The sequence below is a fragment of the Oreochromis niloticus genome, linkage group LG22 (assembly GCF_001858045.2).
Source record: "Oreochromis niloticus isolate F11D_XX linkage group LG22, O_niloticus_UMD_NMBU, whole genome shotgun sequence".
NCBI lineage: Eukaryota > Metazoa > Chordata > Actinopteri > Cichliformes > Cichlidae > Oreochromis > Oreochromis niloticus.
The window spans coordinates 16,240,719-16,266,835 of NC_031985.2; the positions used below are offsets into that span (position 1 = coordinate 16,240,719).

The window sequence follows — 26,117 nt, forward strand, 5'->3', positions numbered from 1 at the left end:
ACAGTGACGCTGTGGATTTGCCATCAGTTCCCACTATCGATTACAAATGTTGCACCCAGGAACCCTGGATCGTGTTTATCCTATATAAATGTGCATCAAACAATTTGTGGAGCAAGTAGGGCATATAAATTAAATCCTTGTCCAGGCTCTTCCTTACTAATCACTGTATATATACAGCAGATGTTTGATGACAAGGCTGGTTGTGTTGAGTACCCCCCAGTGGAGATGTCCTTGATCTGTATCCAATGTTGTTGGTGTGTATGTTTAAAGACCTGCGTTCTCCCTCCTCTGTGAAATATACACACAAGATAACATCTGTGTTGGTATGCTGCACCCTTGTGGTGCTCAGCTGCCACATCTCTATAAGTCCAGATAAGGAGGCTGCCTGGTTCCAGGGGAGTGAGATTCAATCTGTGGCATTTCACTCGATAAAGGATCCCACTGCATTTGCCCAGATTTTACAGCCGTGCGGCGTGTGGCGTTGAAAACCATGGCACCTCGGAGGGCTCGCTCAGAGAAGTTAAATGTTTTAAATTGCTGTAAATACACATCAACAGTTATCTCTGTTGAGCACTGAGATTTTTTTGGATATTCAGAGGAAGGGTGGTAGGAAGGAAGGAAAGGAGGATGGGAGGACGCTGCATCTCCCGGGAGTTGAATCAAGTGCATTAAGGTGCACACACACACACACACACACACACACACTCAATCCTAGCAAGTCAATTGTTCTCTATTAAGACATCCTTTGTCTTAGAGTGCCGGTCTTGTTGCCTTGATCTTGTAAAGACGTCTCAGGCAGCAGCTACTGTGCAGCGGCGGTATTGACAGTACAGGCGTCCTAGGAGTCGACAAGGACAGCAATTGATTGGGCCTAAATGAGAGTGAAGAGGAAGATTGATTGCCATCGATCCACTTCCTCCTCCAGCAGAATCCTCCATCTTTGATTATGACCACTTTACGTCCAATCAAGCGTATGGGAGCTGCGATGGAGGGGTGGGGTATGGGGATCCCATCGAGAGGTATTAGCTCCATTTGCGAAGGCTGTAATTATGAGAGGATGCGAGGGCCCAAGGTCAACACGCAGCAGGTGCCATCAGCCTGGTTCATAATGACAGGGCTTCCTCTTACTTCCCACTGCAATTTAGTCATATAGATAATAGGCTGTGGGGGAGATGGTGTATCCTGTGTATGCGTGTGTGTGTGTGTTCCTCGGTGGATACTCGGTGCATAATAAATGTTTCAGTAATGATGGCTTGAGGAGAGAGAAACAGCTAGCTGTGATGAAACACAATCATTTGTGAAGCAGAGTGAAAGATAACTGCGCTCTTTGATGCTTTTTTTCCACATTTTTTTATTGAAAGCTTCATCAGAGAGAAAAAAACAACTCATAAAATCCAAATCCTAACATCCACAGATGTACAGATAATTTCTCCAAGATCACACACACTCAGCAGCGTGTGCGAGGCGTGACCGTGTCCTCCTCGGCGCTGAAACGAAGAAAAGTGGAAGAAAAAAACCCAAAACAATCCAAAAAAAAAGGAAGAGAAAACTAAAAATAAAAAAACAAAACAAAATAAACCCCAAAAACAAATTAAAAAACCGCTCTGCTGTCCTAATAAATAGTTCCTCTTTTTATCTGGTAAATGAGTCCCATGCCTAATGCACTCTCTGTGCCGGCTATCTTAACATATTCGGTTGGCCATTTCCTAGTGATCATTAGATTCTGGATTTCTCAGGGAGACGTTTGAACTCCACGAGGGCTGTGCTGGCTGGCTGAGTGGCTGAGCTCCTGGGGTTGTGTGGCCAATCGATCAGCCCTCATCAAAGGTGGACCGAAGCATCAATTAAAAAGCACAGGGCCTCGCTCTTGTGGGGAGGAAGGGGGTTAGCTGGAGCAATTTTCCCACTGCATTATATGTTCGGAGAGAAAGTGTGTGTGTGTGTGTGTGTGTGATTGTGCTGGTCTGTGATGACTTATTGAGCCACAGCTCTCCTTTACACTCGGTCTGTGAGAGTAACTCTGAACTACTGTTTTCCTAACACACGACAATCAATGAGGAATGGCTACGACTCCGTTCACGACGAATGAATCCACAAGAGCCTCGTGAAAACCGAGCGTGATGTGTAATACATCTAATGAGTTTACTCCTTTGACAGTGCGGAAGCCACACTACATAAATGATTTTCTGGGGCAGATTTAAGGAAGGCGGCAGTGATTGTGAGTAATGGTGAGAAAGGGACGGATTGGGTTTAAAAAAAAAAAAAAGTCCTCCTTAAAGGCAGTGAAATAAGCACCTCGCCATGAAAGACTTACACCGGAGAAAACCGGGATGTAGGTAACATCTCAAGATCTGTACTTCATTAGGTATCTCAAGCTCACAGAGGATCAGAGTCATCTTGTAGAGAGTGTGTGAACAGAAATCACACACCCTCTCTTTTTCCCCCCACACTTTCTCTGAACGTACAGTATTTTTTCATCTTCCTGCATCAAACAGAAGTTGGAAGAAAATGCTGAGCATCGGATTCGGGTTTCTTTAAGGGTTTCAGATGTGTGAGATTTAGATATGAGACAGAGGAATGTCTAAACACAAATTTAAGTTGTTCACATCATGATTGCAGAAACTTTAGGACAACTTTTGTGGCACACTGGCAGCAACTGGTTATCCTCCTGACAGCTGAGTAGGGAAAAAAGAGGTGTAAAGAGCACCATTAGGGCCCATAATATGAGAAACAAGCCAGCATGGATATTACCCCTACAAACTGCTGTCCCTCCTCAGTGAGCAGGCATCACATTGGACTACAGTCCAGGGGCCTGTTTCACTAAAGCGATTTGTGAGAATCCAGATGGTAGGATTTGCAAATTATTGTTGCTTGCAAATTTTGATTCCAGCAGGACTCTCACATGCTCGTGCACCAAAGTAGCAGAGAAGGGAAAATGACATTGTCAAAACTTCTCTCAACAATGGACAATGCCTCCTTTTCTGGTCATAAGAGATCCCTCGTTCCTTCCATGTACTTTCTCATGATTACAATTATTAAATATCTCAAAAGTAACACCCATTTTGCACCATTTACCTGAGTCCAGGTCACAGGTGGCAGTAGTCTAAGCAGAGAGGCCCAGACCTCCCTCTCTGAAGCCACGTCCTTCGCCTCTTCCGGTGGAGCATGCATTCCCAAGCTAACCGATGCACATATTCCCCTCCAGTGCATCCTGGGCCTGCACCAGGGTCTCCACCCAGTGGCATCCCAAATCCCAGGAGGCATCCTACTACCCCAGATGGATCCTTTTGAGATGGTGTCTTGTTCCAAATGGACGTCGGCACTTTAAAGCAGCCGTAACAGCGATGAACAGACTTCCCTCTAAAAGCTGAAAAGGACATACTGTGGCTACTGTGAACTTGAAGAAGAGGAAAGTCAAGTGTGACAGCGAGGTACTGCACATCACACAGAAAACTTAAAATGATGAGTGGCTGTGTACAAAAAGGGAGGGAGGTGTTGGTGTGATGGACAAAGAAGGGGCGAGAATGTGCTCCTAATTAGCACGGGGGTCGCGTCGGTCACCTCCTACAGTCCTGTACAGGGAACACACCGCTGCATCGCGACAAAGAAACTTGAGGCTAGGGCCACTTTCTGCCCGGCAACAGGAGCTAATGATCACCTCCTCTTTTTCTTCTTACGCATCCACTTTCTCTCTGGGTATGGCTGGCTCCTGGTTTGTGCTGACACACGGGCTGAATGGGAGCAGTTTCTGCTCCTGCCTCCTTAAAATTGCAGGCATGCCCTCTGTACACTTCGGAGAAGGTATTCGTATTCTGAAAAGGTACATTATGCCATTGTGCTATTAAGAAAAAGCCATTTCTGTTTGTTGGGTAATCTTTCAGATCTATGTGAAATATTGGTACTGTGCACTAGTAGCAAACACCTGCCTTAACATCTTTTTCTTTCTTGAATTTCCATTAGCAAAATAGAACTGATATCCTTTTGTTGTGCATTTTTTCCCCCATAATCTCTTGGCTATTTGTAATCCCATTTCCCATAATGCCATTACTATTGAATCTCAGGCCATTTGTAGGACGCTCTGCTCTCTGATGTGCAACTCCTGCATTATGAGTCCTATTAAGCTTCAAAATGTCTCCTGTACTCCATAAAACAGCAGCTGTAAAAGTCTAGAGAACTCAGTTTTAGCTATGCTGTACTCATAACCTTGCTAAAGGTTGAAGCACTAACACAAACAACTCTTCACATATACACCAGACACACAAAAACACACACTAGCTTAAAACTGGTAAAGTGTAGCAGCTCTGTTGTTTCGTCAGGACACTTAAAAACGAACAGCTGTGAACAGATGAGCAGCATTGGCACGACAAGGGAACCCTAAAGCCCAACAGTAAGTTGTTAGCAGTTGGAGGTGGAAGGGACTTGTTCCATGGGAGATAAGAGCAGATCGTAGCCTGAGGGCGAGCAAAAGCAGATGCTGAGTGGTAGATCAGATGAAAGGAAAGGCCCAATGTGTTGATGTGACTGGATAACAGTCAGTGAGGGAAAGCTCGAGTGACACATCTGGCTTCTGATGTCCGTCGGTGGATGGAAGACAGGAATCTTCGGAGGGTGCTCGCGGTGCGACTGAGGGAAAATAAAAATATGGCTTTTACAGTGTAGTTCACTTCGGGAACTATCTTTTTGTGTCATCGAGTGGACAGGAGGCCGGTTAAGATCGAGCTCGCGGCCAAGTGATCAACAGTGGCCGGCTCACCACAGAAAATCACCGATCGCAATGAAAGGCAGAAGCCCAAGACAGCTTCATCTTTAGCACCATAGAGTAGCGTTTCCTCAGCACAGCTTCTTTAACAAGCTCTTCCATGTGCTTTGCTTTATTAACAATTACACAGATGATTTGGAATTATTTGGAAGCTTTGTTAAAAAGGCACTCAACGTACAGTTTGATTGTTGCTTACGAAAAAAAGGAAAACGAGAAATCACCGCGAATGATGACATACCGCAGTTCACTTTGCAACGTGCACACTGCCAGGAGCACAGGATTTGAATGAGTCACATGAACTGCGAGTGCTCAATTGCAATTGTCACCAAACAAAAAGCTCCCCCTCTCTCCGCAAGAAAGGGGTCTTTTGAGGGACACTGGAGTGGATCCTATTGCCCCGGAGGGAGACAAATTGGGCCCGTCAAGCCTCATTGCGAGAGTGACTGAAATTGGTTTGTGGTTCTGCTTCTGCACCATCCAATAAAGAGAAGAAACCTCAGAGAGAGTGAGAGAGAGATAGCGTGAGAGACGAGGGTGGCGGTGTTGGTGGAAGAGGGAGAGGATGACAGCGAGGGGAAAATGAGAGCAAAGGAGGGTGGCTTGACCATGGCACATTAATGTTGCTAGCGAAGCCGCGGTTCTTTTTAGTGCTGCGGCACCACGGCCGGGGCCGAGCAGGGGAGGCCACGGGTGAGCAGAACACAGACGCACACAGCGTTCCCGACACACACAGGCTTTCTGTAATACGGGCAGAAATGACCCACAGGCAATTTCTCTGGGGACAATCCACAGAGATGAAGTCACTGAAAAAAACCTCATGCGGCTCAGGGATGGAAAGACCGGATCAGACGAGACGGGGTTGTTTGTGCAACAAATTGGGACAACTAGGGGTGTAACTGACACTCAGCGGCGAGGTTGAGGAAGAAGCTGCCATCGACATCCTGTTATGGCTGGTGGGAAGCCTAGTTACTTCCCACAGGTGTGCTGACCTTCTACAAATGATCAGGAGGGATGTTCAAGACAAGCAGTCCTCTTCTTGCTTTTAAACTCCTTACCTCCATGCTTTGTTAGCGTCACAGTGATGGCAGGCGGTAGTGACAGCGGGCTTACCACACAAATAATACAAAAGCAAAGCGAGTGGTTACTACATGTCCACTCAGTTAAATGTGGTTCAGAGGAATATTTCTCCATCCGTGTTCTTCTGCTTGTCCAATTCAGGGCCGTGGTGGGGAGGGGCCAATCCCAGCTGTCACAGGATGAGAGGCGGGGTACACCGTGGACAGATCGCCAGACTTTTGTACAAAACAAATGAGATACAACAAGTGGTGCTGCAAGGTTTTCTGCTCCACTTAGTGTTCAAGGCTAAGCCAAACTGCTGGGTGCTGACTAATCCAGCAAGATTATAAAATTCGAAAGAAAAAAAATTGCGATAATTTTCCCAAAATGTCAAACTACTCAGTTAGGCTGCTGTAAACAGAAGGACAGTGCCATTAAGTGCCGTAAAGTTTATGCAATCATTACCGAAAGACTTCAGTTTTGTTCCTTTTGGGGAGCAATCTATGCACAATATGCAGCAAACGTGACTCTGGTGTTTTGAGCACACAAATATATTAAAAAGCGATCCACCTATGACATACTGATTAAACATGAGGTCAAACAGCAGCAGGGGGGGCTTCCCGCTGAAGCTTAGTACACTGAGAAATGGCTGAGATAGTTATGGTTGAATTAAACAGATAAACAGAATGAAATTAGCTGGAAGTGATGTGTCGCGTCAACGACCACTTAGCAGACACAGCAACATTCCCCAGTCTGATTCCTAAAGTTTTCCCTGCAGGATTTGAGAGAGAGAGAGACAGAGGTGGAATGCACACACAGTGTGTGAAAGCATTACAGAAGAAGAAGAGATGAGACACACACACAAGAGAAATTAAAAGACAGAAAGAGGACTTTTGATAAAACTGCCACGCAATTCAATACTGTCTGATGTGTGTGTCTGAGACGGCGTATGAGCGTTATCGATATGCGTGAGCGTGCGCGACAGCTCGGACAACTGTGAAAAGTGTTCTTAAACCCGGTTAAGAAGGATAGCAAGGACTGGTCCGGCCATTAAGGTAAAAAACAAAACCAAAAAAATGAAAAATAAATGAAAAAAAAAAAAAGCAGAAAAAAACCCGACAACAACAGCAACAACAACATCAACATCAACATTAACATCATCAACAACAACAACATCAACAACAACAAAATCAAACTGAAAAATGAAAAGGAAAACAAAACAAAAGGAAACAATAAAACAAAAACTAAACTCTGGTTCAGAGTGTCTCTTCATCTTTGGTATAAAAATGGCCATCCATGGGCTGCATTTGATCCACAACTAGGAAAGACTACAGAAATTGTCAACAATTTCTTTCTATTGCTTTTGCACTGATTGGTTTAAACCATAAGCTCCTACTGAATCTAACGTTGTTGTTTTTTTTTTTGTTTTACTGCCAGAATTTTCTCTGTAGTTTTTGGTTTTCCTCCTGCTCATTTTATTTATTTTTTTTCCTCCTTTTTTTTGTGAGTTTTTTTTTTGCAGTGTGACAAGCAAAGCGGGCTAAAAACATCTTTAAAGCTCATAAAAAAGGTAAAATGTGGCAGATAAAAAGCACTAATGTCATCGACAGCAACGTTGCCATGTAAAATAATAATGACGATAAAAAACAAGTTCAGCATTTGCAGCAGACTGCATCCTGCAGGACTGCAGCATGTTTTCTAATGTTTACTTTTTTCTTTTTTTTCCTCACTGTGAAAAATCTCTTCAAAGCTTCGCCCCCACCCGCCCAACCACCCGCCCACCCAGAGTCTCCCACCCCCACGACAGACATTTGTTTACTTCTGACACTTAGTTACCTCTGACATAATAATTATCAAAGTTTTCTTCTAATGAAGAAAAGAAAAAAAAGCTCTTCTCTATTAAATCTGTACAGCTTATGTGATAGATTCTTTTTTTTTCCTCTTTAGAACAATTCATCTAGTGTCTTGTACCCTCCAAGTGGTCCAAGAGACTGTTTTTGTTAGCTTTTTTTTTTTTTTTTTTCTTTTCCTCTCAACATGACGTCAGACTTAATCTCTGTAAAAAGTTTCTGGCGCCCTTCAAATTAAGGCCATGAAGATTCAAGAAAGAAAGGAGAAAAAAAAACACCTTGTTTTTCGAATATATCTAGAAAACTAAGATTTAACACTAGAACATAAAAAGACAGAAAAGAAACTGTAGCTTAATATCTGAGGAAGACAATCTCTGTGTGTATCTCAAACTTGACTCCCCTTTTCTAATTACAAAATAAACTTCATCACCTACCTGCGCATTCAACCTTTTTTTTTTTTCGAATTTTCGCATTTTTTTTCTTTTTTTTTTGTACTTTTTCTTTGTTTTGTTTCAATTCTTTGAGAATTTTCTTTGAGAAACTTTTCAAGCTTCAGCCCAGCCCCTTCAGGCAGGTTCCCAGACTAAACAAATTCACTTCTTTGCACTGTGCCCAGCAATTTTCCCCATCCCCTTCCTCAGCAATCTTTGCCTCCTTCTTGATTTTTTTTTTCTTGTAGGCCAGGTAGGAAATGAAAAAAGTGTCTCTTTTTTTTTTGGTGCCTGGGCAATCTGGAAGCAATCTCTTTTCTTCTCTCTTTCTCCTCACATTCACAGTGCAGCCACCTTCTGTCTCAAGGCAACGCTGTCACAGGAACATTCGCTCAGGCCGTTGCTATCTGATGAAAGAGGAGAAAACAGAAATACAGAGAGAAAGAGAGAGCGTGAGTGCGTCTGTGGGGGTGCGGCTGCAATCAAAGCATAATTTTACAAACGCGGCAAAGCAATAGAGCCGACGGCTGACAGCTCAGTCAGAACGCTGGAGCAAAATGATACGCGTTAAAGAGTTATGATCGGGTCAGAAAGCAAAAAAGTGACGAGCAAATGACAGCGGCAGCCAGGAATAATCTGAATCATTATGCAATGCTACTACGTTTCATAGTACTTTGCTTTTTTGATTTCTTTTTAAGGTCTCTATTAAGCCCTGTTCTGCTTCACAAAACCCTTTGTCAAACAGAAAAACTTCACTGCTTTTGTTATCACAAACACCCGAGGGAGATGATCTACTTGTGCCATTTAAAAACAAATTGTAAAAAAAAAACCCAGAGAAATTGTACTAGATTATAAAACCCAAAATGATGGTTTACTTCCAGCCCATCTAGAAAAGCCAATACCTGATCAATCAAAATCACTGATCGCTTGGATGATAAAAAGTAGTGCCGCCCTGCTAAACACGTCAAACGGTTCACTGCAAATCCCCCCAACCTGGCTGAACTTAAAACCCCCCCAAAAAACTGGAGCAATCAGTTGCTTAATATTGTTTTGAGTTAATAAAGTTAATATTTAAATGGTGTGAGGAATAAAACATCTTAGTTTTTATGTCATGTGTTCTGTTTGATTATGATATACACTTATTAAATTAAGACAAATAGTATCAGTTAATAAAACCCAAGTACTGTAGTATCCATTACTCCATTAGGCAGTGTGAATTTACATAAGGCAGTCAGTGTTATTTAACTAACATTATTATTCATTGCTTTATCTTGGACAAAAAACTTGCTCAGCATGAGCGAGACACTTGCATCACTCTGCACATTACCAGCTGACAGTCACTAACACAGCTTTGTGCTACAGCATGAAGGTAAATATAATCGTAATAGCAGAAATGTAAACAAATATAAATCAGCTGAATAAGACAGATCATTATTTTAGCTAATCTTCATCATTTTCCTCTCCTTCCCAAACATGTCCACTCTGGATGCTACAATATTAAAGGCCAAGCATAACCTCCACAGACACACACGAGAGAAATAAGTAGACGATATAAATGGTGATTACCTAATCTGCATGATGGTACGAGTTAATTAAAATAATCAGTTTCATTAACTCAAAATGGGTGAAAATGTCATTTAAAGTATTTAATCAGCTTTAATTACTTTGAGCATTTGGGTTTATGTGCTGGATCAATACACACTCACTGGCCGCTTTGTTAGGTACACCTGTTCATCTGCTTGTTAATGGAAATATCAGCCAATCGCATAGCAGCAGTTCATTGCATTTAGGCACCGAATTGCCTAAAGGGCTTACAGAGAATGATCCAAAATAGAGAAAATATCCGATGAGCAGCAGTTCTCTGGGTGAAAGCGCCTTGTTGATGCCAGAGGTCAGAGGAGAATAGCCAGACTGCTTTGAGCTGATAGGAAGGCAACAGCAACTCAAATAACTGCTTGTTACAACCAAGGTATGCAAGAGGAGCATCTCTGAATGCGCAACACGTCGAACCTTGGAAGAAGGAAGGAGACGTGCTCCAGCACCAGAAGACCTCACCAGGTGTTACACCTGTTAACTAACAACAGGAAAGTGAGGCGACTGTTTGCACAGGCTGGCCAAAATCAGACAAGAGAAGATTGGAAAAATGTTTCCTGGTACAACAACAAGAAATAATGGATCCATCATGTCTGTACCAGTGGCTCAGGCTGCTGGTGGTGTAATGGTGTGGGGGATCCTTTTTTTGGAACTAATGAAGTGGCCGGTATATATATATATATATATATGTATACATACAGTCATATATATATTGCCATTTCAAAAGCTTGAATTTTAAAAATAAGATTGTATATTAAGAAAAAAAATCAATGAAGAGAGATTTTGATGCATACAAAAGGTTAGCAGAAACTGTCTCCTGCTGGACGTACTTGGACTGGTATGAGTAAGCAGGAACATGGTCAGTAGCACTGTCCACCTGGATCTGTTGCTGCTGGCCAGCCACCTCCTGTGATGAAGGAGCCACTGTCTGGGGTGAAGCGTCTGTCACCACTCCCTGGACACACACACAGACACACAGACACACACACACACACACACACATAGACACAGGTGGAAACATGTAAGCTTGGAAGAAGACAAGTATGTGGCTGTATCTAGTAAACTTCTCCTTCTGTCTACTCTGTGTTTACATTTGTGGTGTCGCATGCCTGTCTGTCTTGGAAAAGGGACAGTTCTTCTGTTGCTTTTCTGCTGCTTATGAGGTTTGTCTTATTTGTTTTCTGTAAAAGGATTTTTTGGTGCAGTTTCATCACAGAAATCAAGAGTCTAAGGATAGAGAATATCTTTCCCGCAGACGTAATACAGGCAATTTGATTTGACTTGACATAAAAGTATACCAAAGAGCATTTTTTTGTTTATTCACTTCTCAAACTGACAGACCCTATGGCAGCTCCATCCACTCTAAACACATAACTTCATTTAAAGTAAAGAGTTCTTCCATCCGAAGAAGCCAATATACGTTGAGAAGAATTACACACGCTGTAGAAGTGCGGCCGATGTTTGCTTCGTGCAGTACAACAAAAAATAAAAGGAGCATTTTTATTCCAAGAGCCGAGGAGGCTAAACAATAAAAAAGATGCACAGTCTGTGTGTGAGATCATGCCATTAATGAAACATCCTTTATATTTTTTGCAGAATTTTAAGTCTGTTTAAGGTAGAAACTTTTTTAAGAATGGCTACGTACAATGAATTCATCACAACAGCCTCTTAGCCTTTTTATGTGTCGAGCAATACAGATAGCCACCATCACTGAGTCATCTCAATCACCTTTAACAAGCTCTCAAGGATACTGCGTCCTGTCCATACATCAGCCCTCCAGACACTGGCTGATACAGTGATATACACCCCGCTGCTGACGCTGGCACTGAGAGGACAATTGTGAGGATGAAATAGGCAAGAGGTGCCGTGGGCTACGCTACAACTACATCTCTTTCCTCCGCCTCACTCCTTCATGACGAAGACTGCAACTTTCTGACGGGGGAGGACGTGAGGGGGGGGCGAGGAAGCGACTAATGGCTCTGTCAGTGAAAACTGTCATTGTCCGTTGCCGGTGGGCTAACCAGAGCTCCGTGGCTGACGGATGTGTGCGTGTTCGAGCTACCGACCAGCCTAAACCGGCTGTAGGGGAAGAGGTGGTGGTGGTGGGGGGAGAGAGACAGCACCGCCGGCACTGTGTCTCACTTCAGCTCCTGTCATCTGATACACGACTGATAGTCCATCTGAGTACGACCGCACTGTCAGCCGCCAGACAGCTGGCCCGCTCTCCTTGCTGGCCTGCCTGCCTGCCTGCCTGCCTACCCACCCGCTCTCCACGTTCATCATTTCTCAGCCTGGACTGCCCGAACCTGCCAGGAGCTCAGACAGCCGCCGAGGAAGTGAGAAAGTCTACACTGCACTTCAAATGTCTTTCCCAAATACTATAAAACTTCTGACTCATCTTGCTTTGCTTGCAGTTTTTGATCCTTGTTATGTGCTGCTGGTACGAAGCCATTTGTTTAGAGAGAATAAAAGCAATTTGCGCCATGCTTCAAATGTAATTTGTCAATTTAATGACTGTTTAAGTCTATTGATGTGGCGAGCAGGCTTAGAAATGGCGAAGGGAGTGCTTGTGGGTGGAAGTGAGTAGGCTGTTAGTACTAATGATGTCCTCCTATGCATAAACGTCGACAGATTTTTAATACTTGACGAGTAGCGCGCGCATGCATGTGGGTCTTACTTCGACAGGGACAGCGGTTGGAGGCACAGGAGTGTACTGGGGAATGTAGGTCCCTTGCATAGGCGCCGCGGCGGCTGCAGCAGTCATGTACTGAAACAGAAACAAAAGACACACACGCATCAAAATCCTGTCATATGGTAATTCTTACAACACACGTCGGAACCACAAATTCCATTATAATATTAATCAATACATGCTCTTCACATAAAAAAGCCCTACGTCTATCATAATTCCCTGGAAGACTCATTCAGTGTAATTACTCCCATAACTATTAGGGTGGCAGATTGCTGTGCCCTCAGCATCCTTTGGGGGGCGCTAAAAGAATATGTGTACATATTGAGCAGAGCAGAGCAGATCAGAAGACTACATATGGAGGAGGAGAAGGAGGAGAAAGAAGAGATGCCCTGCTGTCCCACCAAGACTTCAGAGGCAAGCAAATGCACTGGGCCACAGCTGAGAAGATAAAAAAAAACGACACCAAAAGGGATGAGGAGAGAGAGGGAGAGGAAAGAAAAAGCAGGAGGTCTGCTGCCTGTGGCCTATATTCTTTTAGTTATGCATGCCCTGGCTTTTAACCGGGTGCTAGCTTGCTCCAAGATGGCCATTTTACAGGCGTGACACAGGTTTTGTTACATGACAGCCAGGGGGGCTTTCACATGCAATATGAATGAAGACACGGCACTTTGTGCAAAGCCTTTTCTGTAACTTGCTGTGAATGCTTTGTGTGGTGGTGGTAATGGTGAACACACACACACACACACACACACACACACACACACACACACACACACACACACACATCAGTGTGAGCCTGATTTACCAGTGTGCGTGCTTGTTTTTAATTAGCACATGCCTGTGCATAAAAGATGACTTATCACTATTTGTCCGTCCAACTGTGCATGTGCAAGTTCTCCTGTGTACAGCTGTGTGTGGGATACATACGTGTGTGTGTGTGTGTGTCTCTGTGTGTGAGAAAGACAGACAAAGACAAAGAGGCTTGGAACGATAATGCTGCAGTACAGCGCCAACGGATGTGATCCCAGATAAAAGCCACCAGGCTGCCTCTCCCCCTGGCCTCATCTTCCTGCTGCTTTTCCGGACCAAGCGAAAAGGGAAGTACAATCCCTTTCTTTCTGTTTTATTTTTCCCTTTGCCTCTAAGTCCCACCTGCAAGTGCTAAAAAGCGTGGCAGCAGAATGCAGTAGGAGTCGGTAATGGAGGGGCTGCGCCGGGCTGCGAAGCCTTTCTTGGCCGTGGGCCCGGCGGTGCTGGTGAAGTGTCATTACCGGCAGCGTTGCTAATGGATCGGGTACGGCTCCACCGCTCACCGCTAATGAGAGCAGCTAAAGGCCATGGACATGGGTGATTAACTCCCCCACCGTTGCTACGCGCGGCCAGGAGGATGCCCTGGGATGGATGTTAGTGTGGCGTTCGTAGGCGAGCGTGGCTGTGTGGGTCCGAGCAGGGGAATTTAAGGTTATCACACCTTCAGAGCTGTCACACTCAGGATGGGGTGAGGTGGCATATCCAGACTTCCTGACACATTACCACATTACCTCTCCGTGTCATCCCTTCTTCCCTCTCACCTTCCTGTCACTCTCTCTCTTTCTTGCTCGCTCTCTTTCAACCTGCTAGCGTCTAAAAAGGCCTATCAGATTGTTGAAGTGACCTTCTCCCTGGTGGATCAAAACCATGCATACCAATTTTCCTCGGGACTTCAGGTCTTCGCCTCTCCACCCTATTAACTTATTCAGCCAACTCACCTGTGAGGGCTGCATGAAAGCAAATGAAGGAAAGTAGGAGATAATTAGCAATATCAAAATCTCCCTGTCATAGGGAGAATGTCCATTTGAAAGGTTATATTTCTCTGCAGGACTGCAAAAGGAATTTAAATTAGATTTAACAAGAAAATTTAATAAGATAAGATTTTTTTTTCTTTTACCATAACCATTAGTTAACCTATTTAATGTGGCAGGTTGAGCAAGGCATATTTCTTCAGTCGCTGCTGCGGCAAGTCAGGGGGATGTCAAGCGCGGCTACAGATAATCGAGTTGCTATGGTGATAAAGATGATTTTTGTCCAATTTCAACACTTTTAATACTTTGCTGTCCATAGTCAGGGGACAGGTTTGGGTAATATAAAGCATCCCTAATTGGCCATAAATGGTGTTTCACTCTCCAAGTCACACATATACGTCAATACACATGCACACACACACAGCAGCGCCAGAAGCAGATGGCGTGTGCGTATGTTTGATGAACAGGAGGCCTGAATAGCTCCTTAACGAGAATGGTGTGAGTAGACTCCTTAAGTCTCTTCTCTACCATCACTCTCCATGACATACACCTATAACTACAGTATAAATTCAGACCGCAATGCAGCAACACCAGGATGAAAATCCATAGCATAGACGCAGCCGCGCTGGTCCAGCGGTGGTTTGGGCCTCTGCGCCACATTGATGTTTAAAGACACTTTAAGTTTGGTGGGTACTAGAATTTCTCGGCTTTGGTGGAGTGTGGCACAGCACATTAGCATTTCCAAATGTTCACATAAATCTTCTGCCTCTTGGCCTGCCACTCAAGCTCCACATCTATCCATCTTCTCTGCGTTGACGCTCTCTTTTTCGGTTGTATCGTCTGCAAGGTGAGGGATAATAGCGGGTCAAGGCTAGAACATCCAGCTACTCAGTGTATGTTATTAATGGCCATGCGGCGTGGGGGAAGGGCTCTGATGATTACTGATCTAACAATCGCCGTGGAGCTCTATTGGAAATGCACATCGATAGTTGTGAATTACAGTGCTGTCCCACTTCACTGTGACAAGCTCTTCATATCCTCATCCCAAGGGTTTGTTAAGACTGCCTGCAGAGATTAATACCAGTGAAATCAGTCACTTTTATGGTAGAAAGCTTTGATACTTTTATTTACGACTCACTCTCCCTCACCAGGATATTGTTTAAAGTTTTTGACCACTGGTGCTATCAGTGTTTCCCACAGAATTGCACTGCTTTGTAACGAGATGGGGGCATATACTCGTACATATATGCGCATGAGTATATAAGAAGAAGCTGTTGCTGTGGGTTCTGGTTGGAGTGGCCCTTCAGCTCACAGCAGGTACGAAGACTACCGTCGCCAGCTGCAGTTCAAGATGTGGAGCTGGAGTCTGTCCGACTGCAGATTCTTGCAGCTGATTGACATCGAGGACCACTCAACCTGCTTCCTAGAAGCCAGACTTTCTTGTTATTTAAAGTGGTTTTGAGAAACAGGCTTTCTTAAGGTCTTTCAAAGTTTTTCTTTGAACATTGGCTGCTTTTTCTCTCATTTTCAGTCCAGTCCTTTTTTCTTCAGAGCATTCTTCAAGCATTTTCTTTATTTCTTCAGCCACTTGGCACTAACCTATTAATCATTCAAGCCTAAAAAGGCACCTAACTCAACTCATGAACCAGTGCTGTGTCTGCACATAGACAACTTTGCAAGAGAACCAGTTTGCTCCCATTTATTTAGTTGAATCTAACATAGTTTGACAGCATAAAGTTGTATTTTTGCACCAACAAGGTGATTCACAAAGAGCTATTAATGCAACATTTGGCATATCTCGGCATTCTGTGCAATGTTTCCTTAAAAATGTGAGAAAACTAGACAAGGAGGACAAAAGAAATGGTAGGCCTACAAACTATCTATAGCAGATGAACAGTATCTGAAGGCCAGGACAGAGAAAGATGCATCTGGCCTTTCACTTGTCTGGAAAACAGGGAGAAAAGGCCGAGCTATGAACTGAACTGGACTGAAAATCAGTGAGTACAGGAAATATTTGGTTCAAATCGCTACCAATATGGTGGAGGTCAGGAGAGAAGTGCAAGAGGTGGATCTTGTCAAAATTGATGGAATTATAAACATAGGAAAGTACCATTAGATATTGATTCACTATGCAGTGCCATTTGGAAAGAGTCTGATTGGCAGTGGCTTCATTTTTCATCATGACGATGATCCCAAACACACTGTCATCAAGAAGGCTGGAAAACTATTCCTGAAGACTATTTAAAGGAATTAAAAGAAGGCTTGCCTAAGAGAGCTCAGACTGTGTTGAAGAATAAAGGTGATCACACGAAATACTGACTTCTTAAAATTGCACAAGCCCTGGTTTTGCCTCATATGATGTATTACTTTATATATTTCCATGTTTCGTCAAATCGCTTCACCTATTTCCTATTTTCACAGCAAAATATAAAAGAAATGAGGAGAGGTCACTGATTCCCGATCCAGCCTTTAGATTCAGGATCAGACCAATTTCAAACAACAAGCTCCAAATATTTCAAAAGAATGTAAACCTGGACTAAGACAAAATAAAGATAGTTCAAGAGTGTTGCATTAAAAAATAATCATCCCAGTCTTGCAAAGACCAAAGAGCTCGGTGGTAGGGGGAATCAGCAGGGTGTCAACATGTGTTACAGTCCGAAGTCGAAGAGGAAGAAGAAAGTGCATGCTCGTCAACTTTACCCATGCAGGGAAGGCTGACGAGCATGCACACGCACAGATGTGTGTAGAAAAAACAAAAACACGAGGGAAACTGTCCAGATAATACAGGAAAACACTTCATACAAATCTGTCTTCGTGTGACACAGACGCTGTCAATCACCGCTGTCACCATGACAACAGAGACCTGTGTTCTTCATGCCATGACAGAAAGAGGATGGAGAACACTGAGGGAAGGTCACCTCCTGTCATGTCAAACAATATGTCGTTCACACAAACGCAGATGCTGACAGGCATGCAATCACACACACAGACACAAATATCAAAAGGACGAACAGAGCGCATGCACATGTGCACATGCACATGCACAGCGACTAACAGGGACACGAGGCATGACAGATAGACTCCTGTTAAGTGGTGAGACCTCGAAGACGGTAAATAAATCAGCAACAGAGCAATATGCACCAAACAAGGTAAAATAAATCAGCGTGAAGCATGGATGGCATGTTTATGTGTGCCATCCATAAACAGTGCGCCTGAGGTTCTTTAGCATTCTGTAATCAAGTCGTTCAAGTCAGACAGACACCAAGCTGAACTGGATGAGTTCAAAACAGAACATTTTCTGGTGAAGCAGCTAAATTCCAAAGCAGTGACCATTAGGAGGCAACGATCCATGCTCATTCGTTATGAGGCGAGGTTTTTCCTTGCCGCTCCTTTTTAAAGCCTCACCCTGCAAGCTGATCTGCGCTGCAAAATAACACGGCATTCTCGGAAAGCTACGGTCACCACACCAGTGTGACAGCTTGGGCGGACTGAGAACATTTGGTTCTTTTCTTGGAGAGAAGAAGGAAGCCACAGCCATACACAAACAGCTGCAGCGAGGCCTGGAACAGCCAAGAGTATTCTGAGGTGTGGCTTCTACTTCAGCAGCCAGAAGCATGATAAGTTGTTGACTCTGGAGACGGTGCTTACTGCAGGTGCTCTTCTGTGGCGAAGGCTAAGTCACGTGACCAGTAGGGGCATTCAAAATAACCTCACCACTTCTGTGTGTACACTTGAGGAATGTGCTCTAAGAGTATGTGGTGTCAAGTCCAGTTAAATACATGAATAGTTACAGATCCTGGTTCCTAACCCCTTCTTTTTAAACAGGCTTTCCCAATCATGAAAGGGATTTTACATTTGGCGTAAGAGTCAGCTTTACAGGAAACGCGTCTCAGTTCCCCAAGATGATCAAGTGTGGCATGGCGTGCGTGTTAGTTCAGCCGTAGAGAGGTTAGGCTACACAGCACATCGCCTCAGGAAAGCTAAGTACGCATAAAGGGGAGAGGTAGAAAGGGTAAACCCGAAATGAAAAAAGCAGACAGAGAGCTTTAACCCACTTTCTCCTATAACACAACCCATCAAACATCAGAAGCCATCATCATAGATTAGCCTGTCTCTAATCCTGGCTGTTAGCACAGCTGGGGCAGATTAGGGAGGGGGCATTCCTGACAGAGCCAACATGGCGTCACAGTCGCTGACAGCTCACCTGGAAACACATGGGTAACTGTACAATGCAGCACTGTTTCAATCATACACACACAAACACACACACAGAGATCAAACGTAGTTCTGGAGCAAAGCTGTCTGCCTGCCCGCCTGCCCGCGGGCAGCAGGGTTAGGGCAGGAAGTCAGGCTTCAGAACCGTGTGACACCTCTAAGTCGACTTGATCCTGAAACAGGCGGGGAGTTCACGGTTTAGGGGCCAGCAACTGTAAGTGAGTGTGTGGAAAACTGATGGAGCGATAGATTTTCTGTGTGATTTAGAGAGTGAGGGGAGACAGAAAAGTGTGAGAAAGAAACAGAAATTAGGGGGTGAAAGTGAAAAAGGTGGAGAAGCGAGAGGCCTGTCACACTGTTAAGCTTCACAGGAAGTCTGTTTAATGTGGAAGATCAGGAAGGAAATACGCTCTCTCAATATGTGGCTGTGAACGCATGCCGTGTAAAACAAATGATATGGCAGCTCCGTGGCTGAGCACATGTGGCGACAGCCTGAGAAGGTTTGGCTGCTTTGAAAGGAAATGTAAAACCCATCTCTTACTCAGTGTTTCTAAACTAAACGAACAATGTTCTCTGAGATGAAAAGCCTCCAACTCGGTCATACCGACCTATAGCACCCCTGACAACAACTTTTCATCTCTCAAGACTAGACGCAGATTTTTTTTTTTTTTAGATATTTTCCAGTTGTGTACTGGAATAAAGGAAACAAATAACAGAAACACAACCGACCACGTATATTTAAAGTGCACCCTTCTATGAATCGATTTGATTTCATTTTGGAGCAGACTACATGTCATCTACCCTGCAGACACCCCGGGATACTCCACTAGAAACCGGAATGCATTGCTGGTGAAAGAAAGACACCTGGATTACACTGCTTACCCACCGTGACCAGAATTCGGATAAGCAGAGGAAAATTTGTTTGTGCTTGCTGTTACTGTAGAGTGTAGGTATTTCTTAGAGTTAAGTGACTTCCAGTAAGCATGTAAAATATGCACCGAGGACGACACTCTGGCAAGCTATGAATGGAGCTTTCTAACACTGTAAAAGGATGAAAACAAGTTTTAACCCAAACCATGATCTCTTGTTTATTCTGTCTGAAAAGACCTGAAAATCAAACCAGACTCAGAGACTTGGAAATCCTTTTGCCAGGGCTACAGATCACAGCTCGAAATTATTAAAATGAATGTTGAAATGTTATTATGTATTGTTGTTATGGTGCACAGAAGCACAGTTTATGTAATACAGAGTACAAATTGTAAATGAGGCCATTGGAATTTAGATGGTTGCTGGTTGTACTTTAAGGACTTGTGTGCATTGTTTTTTATGTTTTACATACATCTCTGTGTAAGTCGCCATAGAGTGTAGTCACAAGGGTTTTGTTATTGAAGAATAGCTGCTGCATGGCTGTACCTAGTGCAAAGCTAAACTAAATTCAACTAAACTTCATCATCCAGGAACCTTTTCAAAAATTTAATGCAAAACTAACTTAAATTCTCAAAGCAACAGGTTGTTGCTAGTACAGCTAACATGTTGGAGCGCTTCAAAATTTCCTCGTAGCTTTGAGAATCTGTCACGATGATCACGGTAACGATGTGTGCTTGTGTGGGATTATCTGTGTGTGAGTCGCTGTGACACAGCGAATCCTACTCACACTTCCTGTAGTGCCCAGGGACAGATGGTTCATCTGCTGAGTGAGAGGGCCCATCATATTGGCAGGCTGCATGGACATAGTGTGGTCCATGGCTGGCGTGATCACTGCACCCTGAGGGAAGCAGGTAAAAACAAAACAAAAACAAAAAAAAAAAGACAAGGTGAGAAGAATTAAGGAACAGAAGAAATGATGGAGACTGAGCATTTTGATTTAGTGCATGTCTCTCTCTGATTAACTATGCGGGCTTACATAAGCCTTAAGCGAACTTCCACAAGTAGTTGCTAGTCCTCATACTGTCTAAATATAAATTATATAGTGCTTTAGACTAGGCGAAACAAAGTGAGATGAAGTACAACATAAGAGAATGCCAGCATGAGGACAGAAAGAAGAAAACTTGGGTTAGTGATAGAATCATCAAAAGCATGAAATGAATAGAAACAGAAGACGACAGGAGGGTTTTTGGGCACAGTAAACAGCAACAGAACACAGGGACCAATACACACCACTGTCTTTAGTCTATCAAAGCTTTCACTATCTGCTGCCGATGTATCAGCAGTATGATTTTTTTTTTTGGTTGCCGAGCGAAAATGCTTTCTCTCCGTCCCTCGCTCTCACTTGCTCGCTCTTGAGCCTGTCCTCCCAGTATAATGCACAGCATGTTTTTCCCTAACGGGCGGATGAGAACACTAGAAGCTTCTTTTTCACGGTGCAGTGAAACATGAGGGAAAGTGATGAAACCATTGTTGCTCTTTCATCCCTTGTCATGATAGCTCCATTTCCTCAGCACTGAAGCCTTCGAAGGAATGCGTTCAAAACCAGCCCTTTTTCCTCTGCTCGCCTCTCTTCTCTTGTTGTGTACTCGTAACACTGTAACGGTGCCTGTGTGTGTTTGCGGGTAAGCCTGCAACACACTGTGTGTAGCGAGTGTGAAGGAGGACAGTACTGTCTAACTTAAAAGTATGTGTGTGTGTGTGTGTGTGTGTGAGAGCGTGCAATTTAAGTAGTGTATGCTTGGGAGTGTGTGTGCATGTGTGTACCCCACTGGCGACTCTGTGTGGGCCTATTGGAGAACAAACTGTGCAGACACAGCCTGTCAGAATTGCTCTGCTTGTCTACTCTCTGCATTCCCAACACAGGCAGCTAAACCGCTCTTCCTTCCTCCCTCTCCTCTTCCATCTCTGCTACCTCGAGCTCAATATAGAAGCTTCACATGAAACTTTGTGGAGGTACACAAACAAGAAAGAAACTGGATAATGAGTGGACACAAAAAGTGGGATTAGTTGTCACCTCTTCATGTCCTAGACTAGTGTTGTTGAAAACTGTAAGGCTAAATGGATAACCGTGGGGTCAATTACAGAGTAATTACCAGTCACTAAATAAATGTAATGTTTGATAACAAATTAAGGCCCTGTGAGGAGTGAAGAAGGTAATGAAATACAATCTTGTGAAAAAGAAGGTTTTTGCTCAACATGTTGCTGCAGATTATGGCCCAAATGTCTCCACATTGGTGTAATCTATCCAAATGACATAGATCCAAAGGTTGTGTGTTTTTTTTCAGATGCAACTTTGCAAACCTAAGCTGTGCTGGCATGTTTGTTTTATAGAGACGAGGCTTTCTCCTGGAAACCCTTCCAAATAGGCCAAACTTGTTTAGTGTTTTTCCTAATTGTACTCTCATAAACTTTAAGATTTAACATGCTAAAGGAGGCTTGTAGCTCTGAGAAGTAGCTCTTGGCATTCTGCAGTTTCTCTGAGCATTGTGCGTCGAATTCGCTGAGATGTCCACTTCTGGGGATATTGCAACATTATGTTAACAAACGCCTGAATGTTCCAGATCAGCAAACAACAAACTGCTTTTATAGAGGCGTTTACACTCGCTGATGATCAATTAATCAAGTGCATTTGATCATCAACCACAGGCTGCTACTTTCCTACTTACTGGAAGCAGTAAGGATGTGCTTTCTTTTTCACATGACAGTATGGTTGATATATCCCGCCTGAACTTAAACTAAGATTAAATTCCCTCGTGGATATGCAGACAGGAATCTTTGCACACCACGGGCAAGTAGTTGTACCTATTATACCACATTCTAAGCTGCTGGGAGTGCACTTCAAGGACACATAAAGTATTTCTTTTTGAGGAAGTAATGTGTTGACACCAAATTGGAGGGCATGTAGACATCTGCACTGAGCTTGGCATACTCGCTCTGTTGATGAAATGTCAGTCAGACCCAAGCAGACCCCTTGGAAGCTTGTGGAAACATAGCACTGGCATTAGAAGAAGAAAAAGAATACACCTTAAAGTTCAAACTTAATGCTAATCTCAGTGGAAAAAATTGTTTCTGTTAGGTTTTGTTTTTTATTGTGAACGTAATTATGAAGTTTGATGAAGAAGGTATGTTTAAAAAAAAAGAAAAAAAAAAGAGAATATCAGCTCTATATATTTTTGACCACACTTAAAACTGCTAATCAACAAACAATATTTACAAAAGTACAGGTATCTCTTAGTGTAACACTTATCAGATTCTTATTGATGTATCAACATGTATGCAGGCAGTATTTTCATGTCACAGGTGCTACTGACAAATGTAACCACTTTACATGCTGCTGAGTACTTTACTGTATCATCATACTTAGTGTCCTAAAAATTGACCCTATATTTTGTATTTAAGCTGAACTGACAAATTATAGCAGCAATATTAATGCAGTCAAAAGCACACAGGCTTTCCCTGTGAAATGTGAGGACTTATAAAGTAGCACCAAATGAAAATACCGAGTACTATTCTGCCACTGGCTGTGACAGATGAATAAATAAAAGGAAAGGGGAAATGAGGAAAGAGAGACAGAAAGACACTGTGAGGACAGGAGAGAGATGATTAAGCAAAGATGGAGGTCACGGGGAAGACGGGAGTGAAGAAAGATAGATGAGGGGAGTGAAGCCAGAGACTTGAAGAGAAAAAGTGGAATGCTGGAAAGAAAGAGCGAGAGAGAGAAGTCAAAGACCGAGAATGAAAAAGAAGATAGATGAGTAAGGCGGAAGAAAAAAAAAGAGAGAGGAGAAGCGAGAAGGAAGCAGCAGGGGCTGTGGGCTACCTGTTACCGATTCAGCCTCTGACAATGCCTTTATAATGGGAAAGGGAGAGCAACGGAAAGGCTTAATTCACAGATGTGTCAGGGAGAGTTAAGCCGATTTGTGATTTCGATTTTCTGTGTTTGTGAGACTGAGTGTCTGTGAGAGAGAGGGTTTTAGTGTGTGTGTGTGTGTCTGTGTGCAAAAGCGTCTGTCTGGTTGTGCGTCTGTCCATTGATGGGCTAGAGAGGAAGAAAATGAGAAAGAGATTGACACAAAGAGACAATATATGTTTTTGATTTGTCCTCTGTGTGTAAGAGAGAGTAAGATAATGCCTGCTGCAGACGTATCTGTTACAAATGTATGAGACGATGTTTACAGAGCTCCTCAATGTATGCACATGTATTCCTGTTTGTGCATGCACGTGTGCGCGTGGAAAAGCCCGTCCTGCTTAAGGTGGTATTGATTCTGCTTTAGACCGGAGATGAGATGATATCCACTCGTTGCCTGTAAAATACATTGATATACGCTCAACAGCTTGACACAATGTACAGTAAATAAGAAATCTTGTAAAAATTCTTACGACCAGCAGTGTTTTCTTTTAATGACTAACGCATTACAAGCACTTGCTGATGAAACACTGGTTGGTATCAGCTGATATTCATTACCTCGACTTTACATCCGCTGATCAGAAACGGCAATTGTAAAAAAGGTGAGGCAACTACATAAATGTCACACAAATAGTGACCGTTTTTACTGCCCGGTCCATTATGGCTGAAGGATCTCCACCACATGCAGCAGGCTATTACGATAATTTACATTCAGGTCCAGACCTCCATATACTCAAGATGCAGTCAGCTAAGCAGTATGCTCAGGCTGCTGGTATCAGACTGAAAGCAGTACTTTTTTTTTACTAAACATGTCCTTCTGGGAGACGCCCAGAATTTCATCCAGTTTTGTAAACACTAAAAGTGTGCTTTCTGAGACTGGGATTTCTATCTTAGGCAGGCAAAGAGGGACAACTGCCTTCAAAATGAACATAGTGTAATATTTTAGAGTGAAAAAAGAAAATAAAACGAGAAAATTGTTATGGACTTCCTGTAAAGATAAGCATTACAGTGTCTGATTCTGCTGACATGAAAACTGATCAGTATCAGCTTGAAAAACCTGATCACAGCACCCCCACAGCTAGCTATTTTTGCTAATCTCTCACTGCCACAGGTTATAATTTCCCACATTATTGCATATCTACCCTGCTGCTTCAAGCCGGTGTTGATACATGTAACTACCTTGGGGCAATACCTTCACTTGGAAAACAGCTCGAGGCCACAAATAGAGGTTCACATTCCTTTCCTCACCTTGCAGGTCCCCATGTTTCACTATTTGCAAGATGATCACTGTGTAGTGTTCTACTGCCAGCCTGGTAAGAAGAGACCATGCTTATATGCTTTGTGTTGGGGGAAGATGTTGATTAAAGTCGGGGAATGAGAAGACAGAAGACGGGCACATTAAAAGCCTCAAGAACGCCAATGGGCCGGGGCTGTATTTCTGAGTCTTTGGCCAAAACAAAGCTTCATTTGTGTCGGGCCCATGAAAGACGACCTGCACTTGACTCAACGCATTCCTCACTGTATTTGACAGTTGCTTTCTCCATGTGAGGCACTGTGGTTTGGACACTGATGCTCATTTGTACTAGTTAGTGTGTTTTGTGTCAGTGGAAATGAGACACGCACGCTCCATGCTTCAGGGTCTTAATTCTGCAAAGTACGTACTGTGACTATCCAGCTTCATGACTCCAAAGAGCTTCATCGTGGCCCCCTAACAAGGCTATATGGGGATGAGCTTTTTGTCCCCATGAGGAAGACAAGTCCCCATAATGTCACAGTGTAAACAAGCAGCATGACAAACCAGCAACATGACAAATACCCTCCCTAATGCAATCATGCTCACACACAGCACATCTGCAGATGGCTGAGTGGTAACGGCACCCAACTACACCAGGCTCACCCGCCTGAAGGCTAAACTATTGGTAATGACTGTCTCTCTACAAAAACTACAGAAAAAACAACACAAAACAAAAACTTGTGAAGTAATATGAATGTGTCTTCTAAAAGTGTCTGTATGCTCCTATTTACCCTGTTCTGTGGTTTACAGTAGCCCTCCTCAGCCATCCTTCACCTACTTCAACTGTGACCATGTTTTCCAGATGTCCTCGGGCACCTTTGTATTCGGGTAAGCACAGAAAAGGGAGCCAGCATTTCGGGTGCTTCAAACTAATCTTCAGAGCGAATCCCTCCTTAGGGCTAACAGACTACCAGGGTTTCTCAACTATTAACAACAGTCTGTCTACAGGACCAAATGTGCTATAGACTGATCCAGGATGGTGAACTGCTTACTTTACCCAAGTGGGGCAGCAAATAGTAGCGCAGACCGAAAGATAGCAATGAACGAGCCTCCCAAGCTGACAGTGATGTGTGTAGCGGCTTAACTCGGTCTTTGCGATCACAGGGATATTTGAAATCTGATTTTGTAATGGTTTTTGGAAATCTTAATTGCAAACACAGGAAAGCCCTACAGGGAAGACAGAGAACTGGTACTAAGAAACTGAAGCAGCCGAAGGGTTGCAAAAAATGTATGTTAACAGATTAACATGTGGAGCATGATACAGATGAAAGATTCCTCACCTCTGGTTATGTGGCAATGAGGATTATCTACTTTGTATAAATTTGTCCTATGCAATGAAAAGGCAATAAGAGCGATGATGAATCTGTTTCCCCCCTGCCTATTTACGCATCAGCTTGTCTATCATCTAGAATATTACATATTCAATTTACAATAGGTGGCAGATGAGGTGCACAGGTTAAAATTGCAGGTCAAAATCTGGGAGCATGTATAACCAAATTGCCGTGGCTGAGATGGATTATGGTAATGCTGCTGCTTTGTAATCTTATATATATGTGCGTGTGTCAGTGAAGGAAAGCAAAACTAATAATTTCCCCCAGTAATATGATGGCTT

The 26,117-nt window shown here is 43.4% G+C and overlaps 1 protein-coding gene across 4 annotated transcripts in view; it reads right to left on the reverse strand.

Annotated features, from left to right (window-relative positions):
- Positions 1–1,334: 1,334 nt before the first annotated feature.
- LOC100693099 (RNA-binding motif, single-stranded-interacting protein 3) overlaps positions 1,335–26,117 on the reverse strand; it is a 293,155-nt gene continuing 268,372 nt past the window's right edge. For 2 of the 4 annotated variants that reach the window (XM_013275898.3, XM_025902109.1), the window contains 4 exons: positions 20,032–20,142; positions 12,367–12,456; positions 10,484–10,644; positions 1,335–8,503 (listed from right to left, as the gene is read on the reverse strand). In XM_013275898.3, coding sequence (XP_013131352.1) covers positions 8,500–8,503; positions 10,484–10,644; positions 12,367–12,456; positions 20,032–20,142 — 366 coding nt within the window. In that variant the 3' untranslated portion in view covers positions 1,335–8,499. The remainder of the gene's footprint in view (positions 8,504–10,483; positions 10,645–12,366; positions 12,457–20,031; positions 20,143–26,117) is intronic. The other 2 variants (XM_005457175.4, XM_025902108.1) reach the window with 2 other exon arrangements.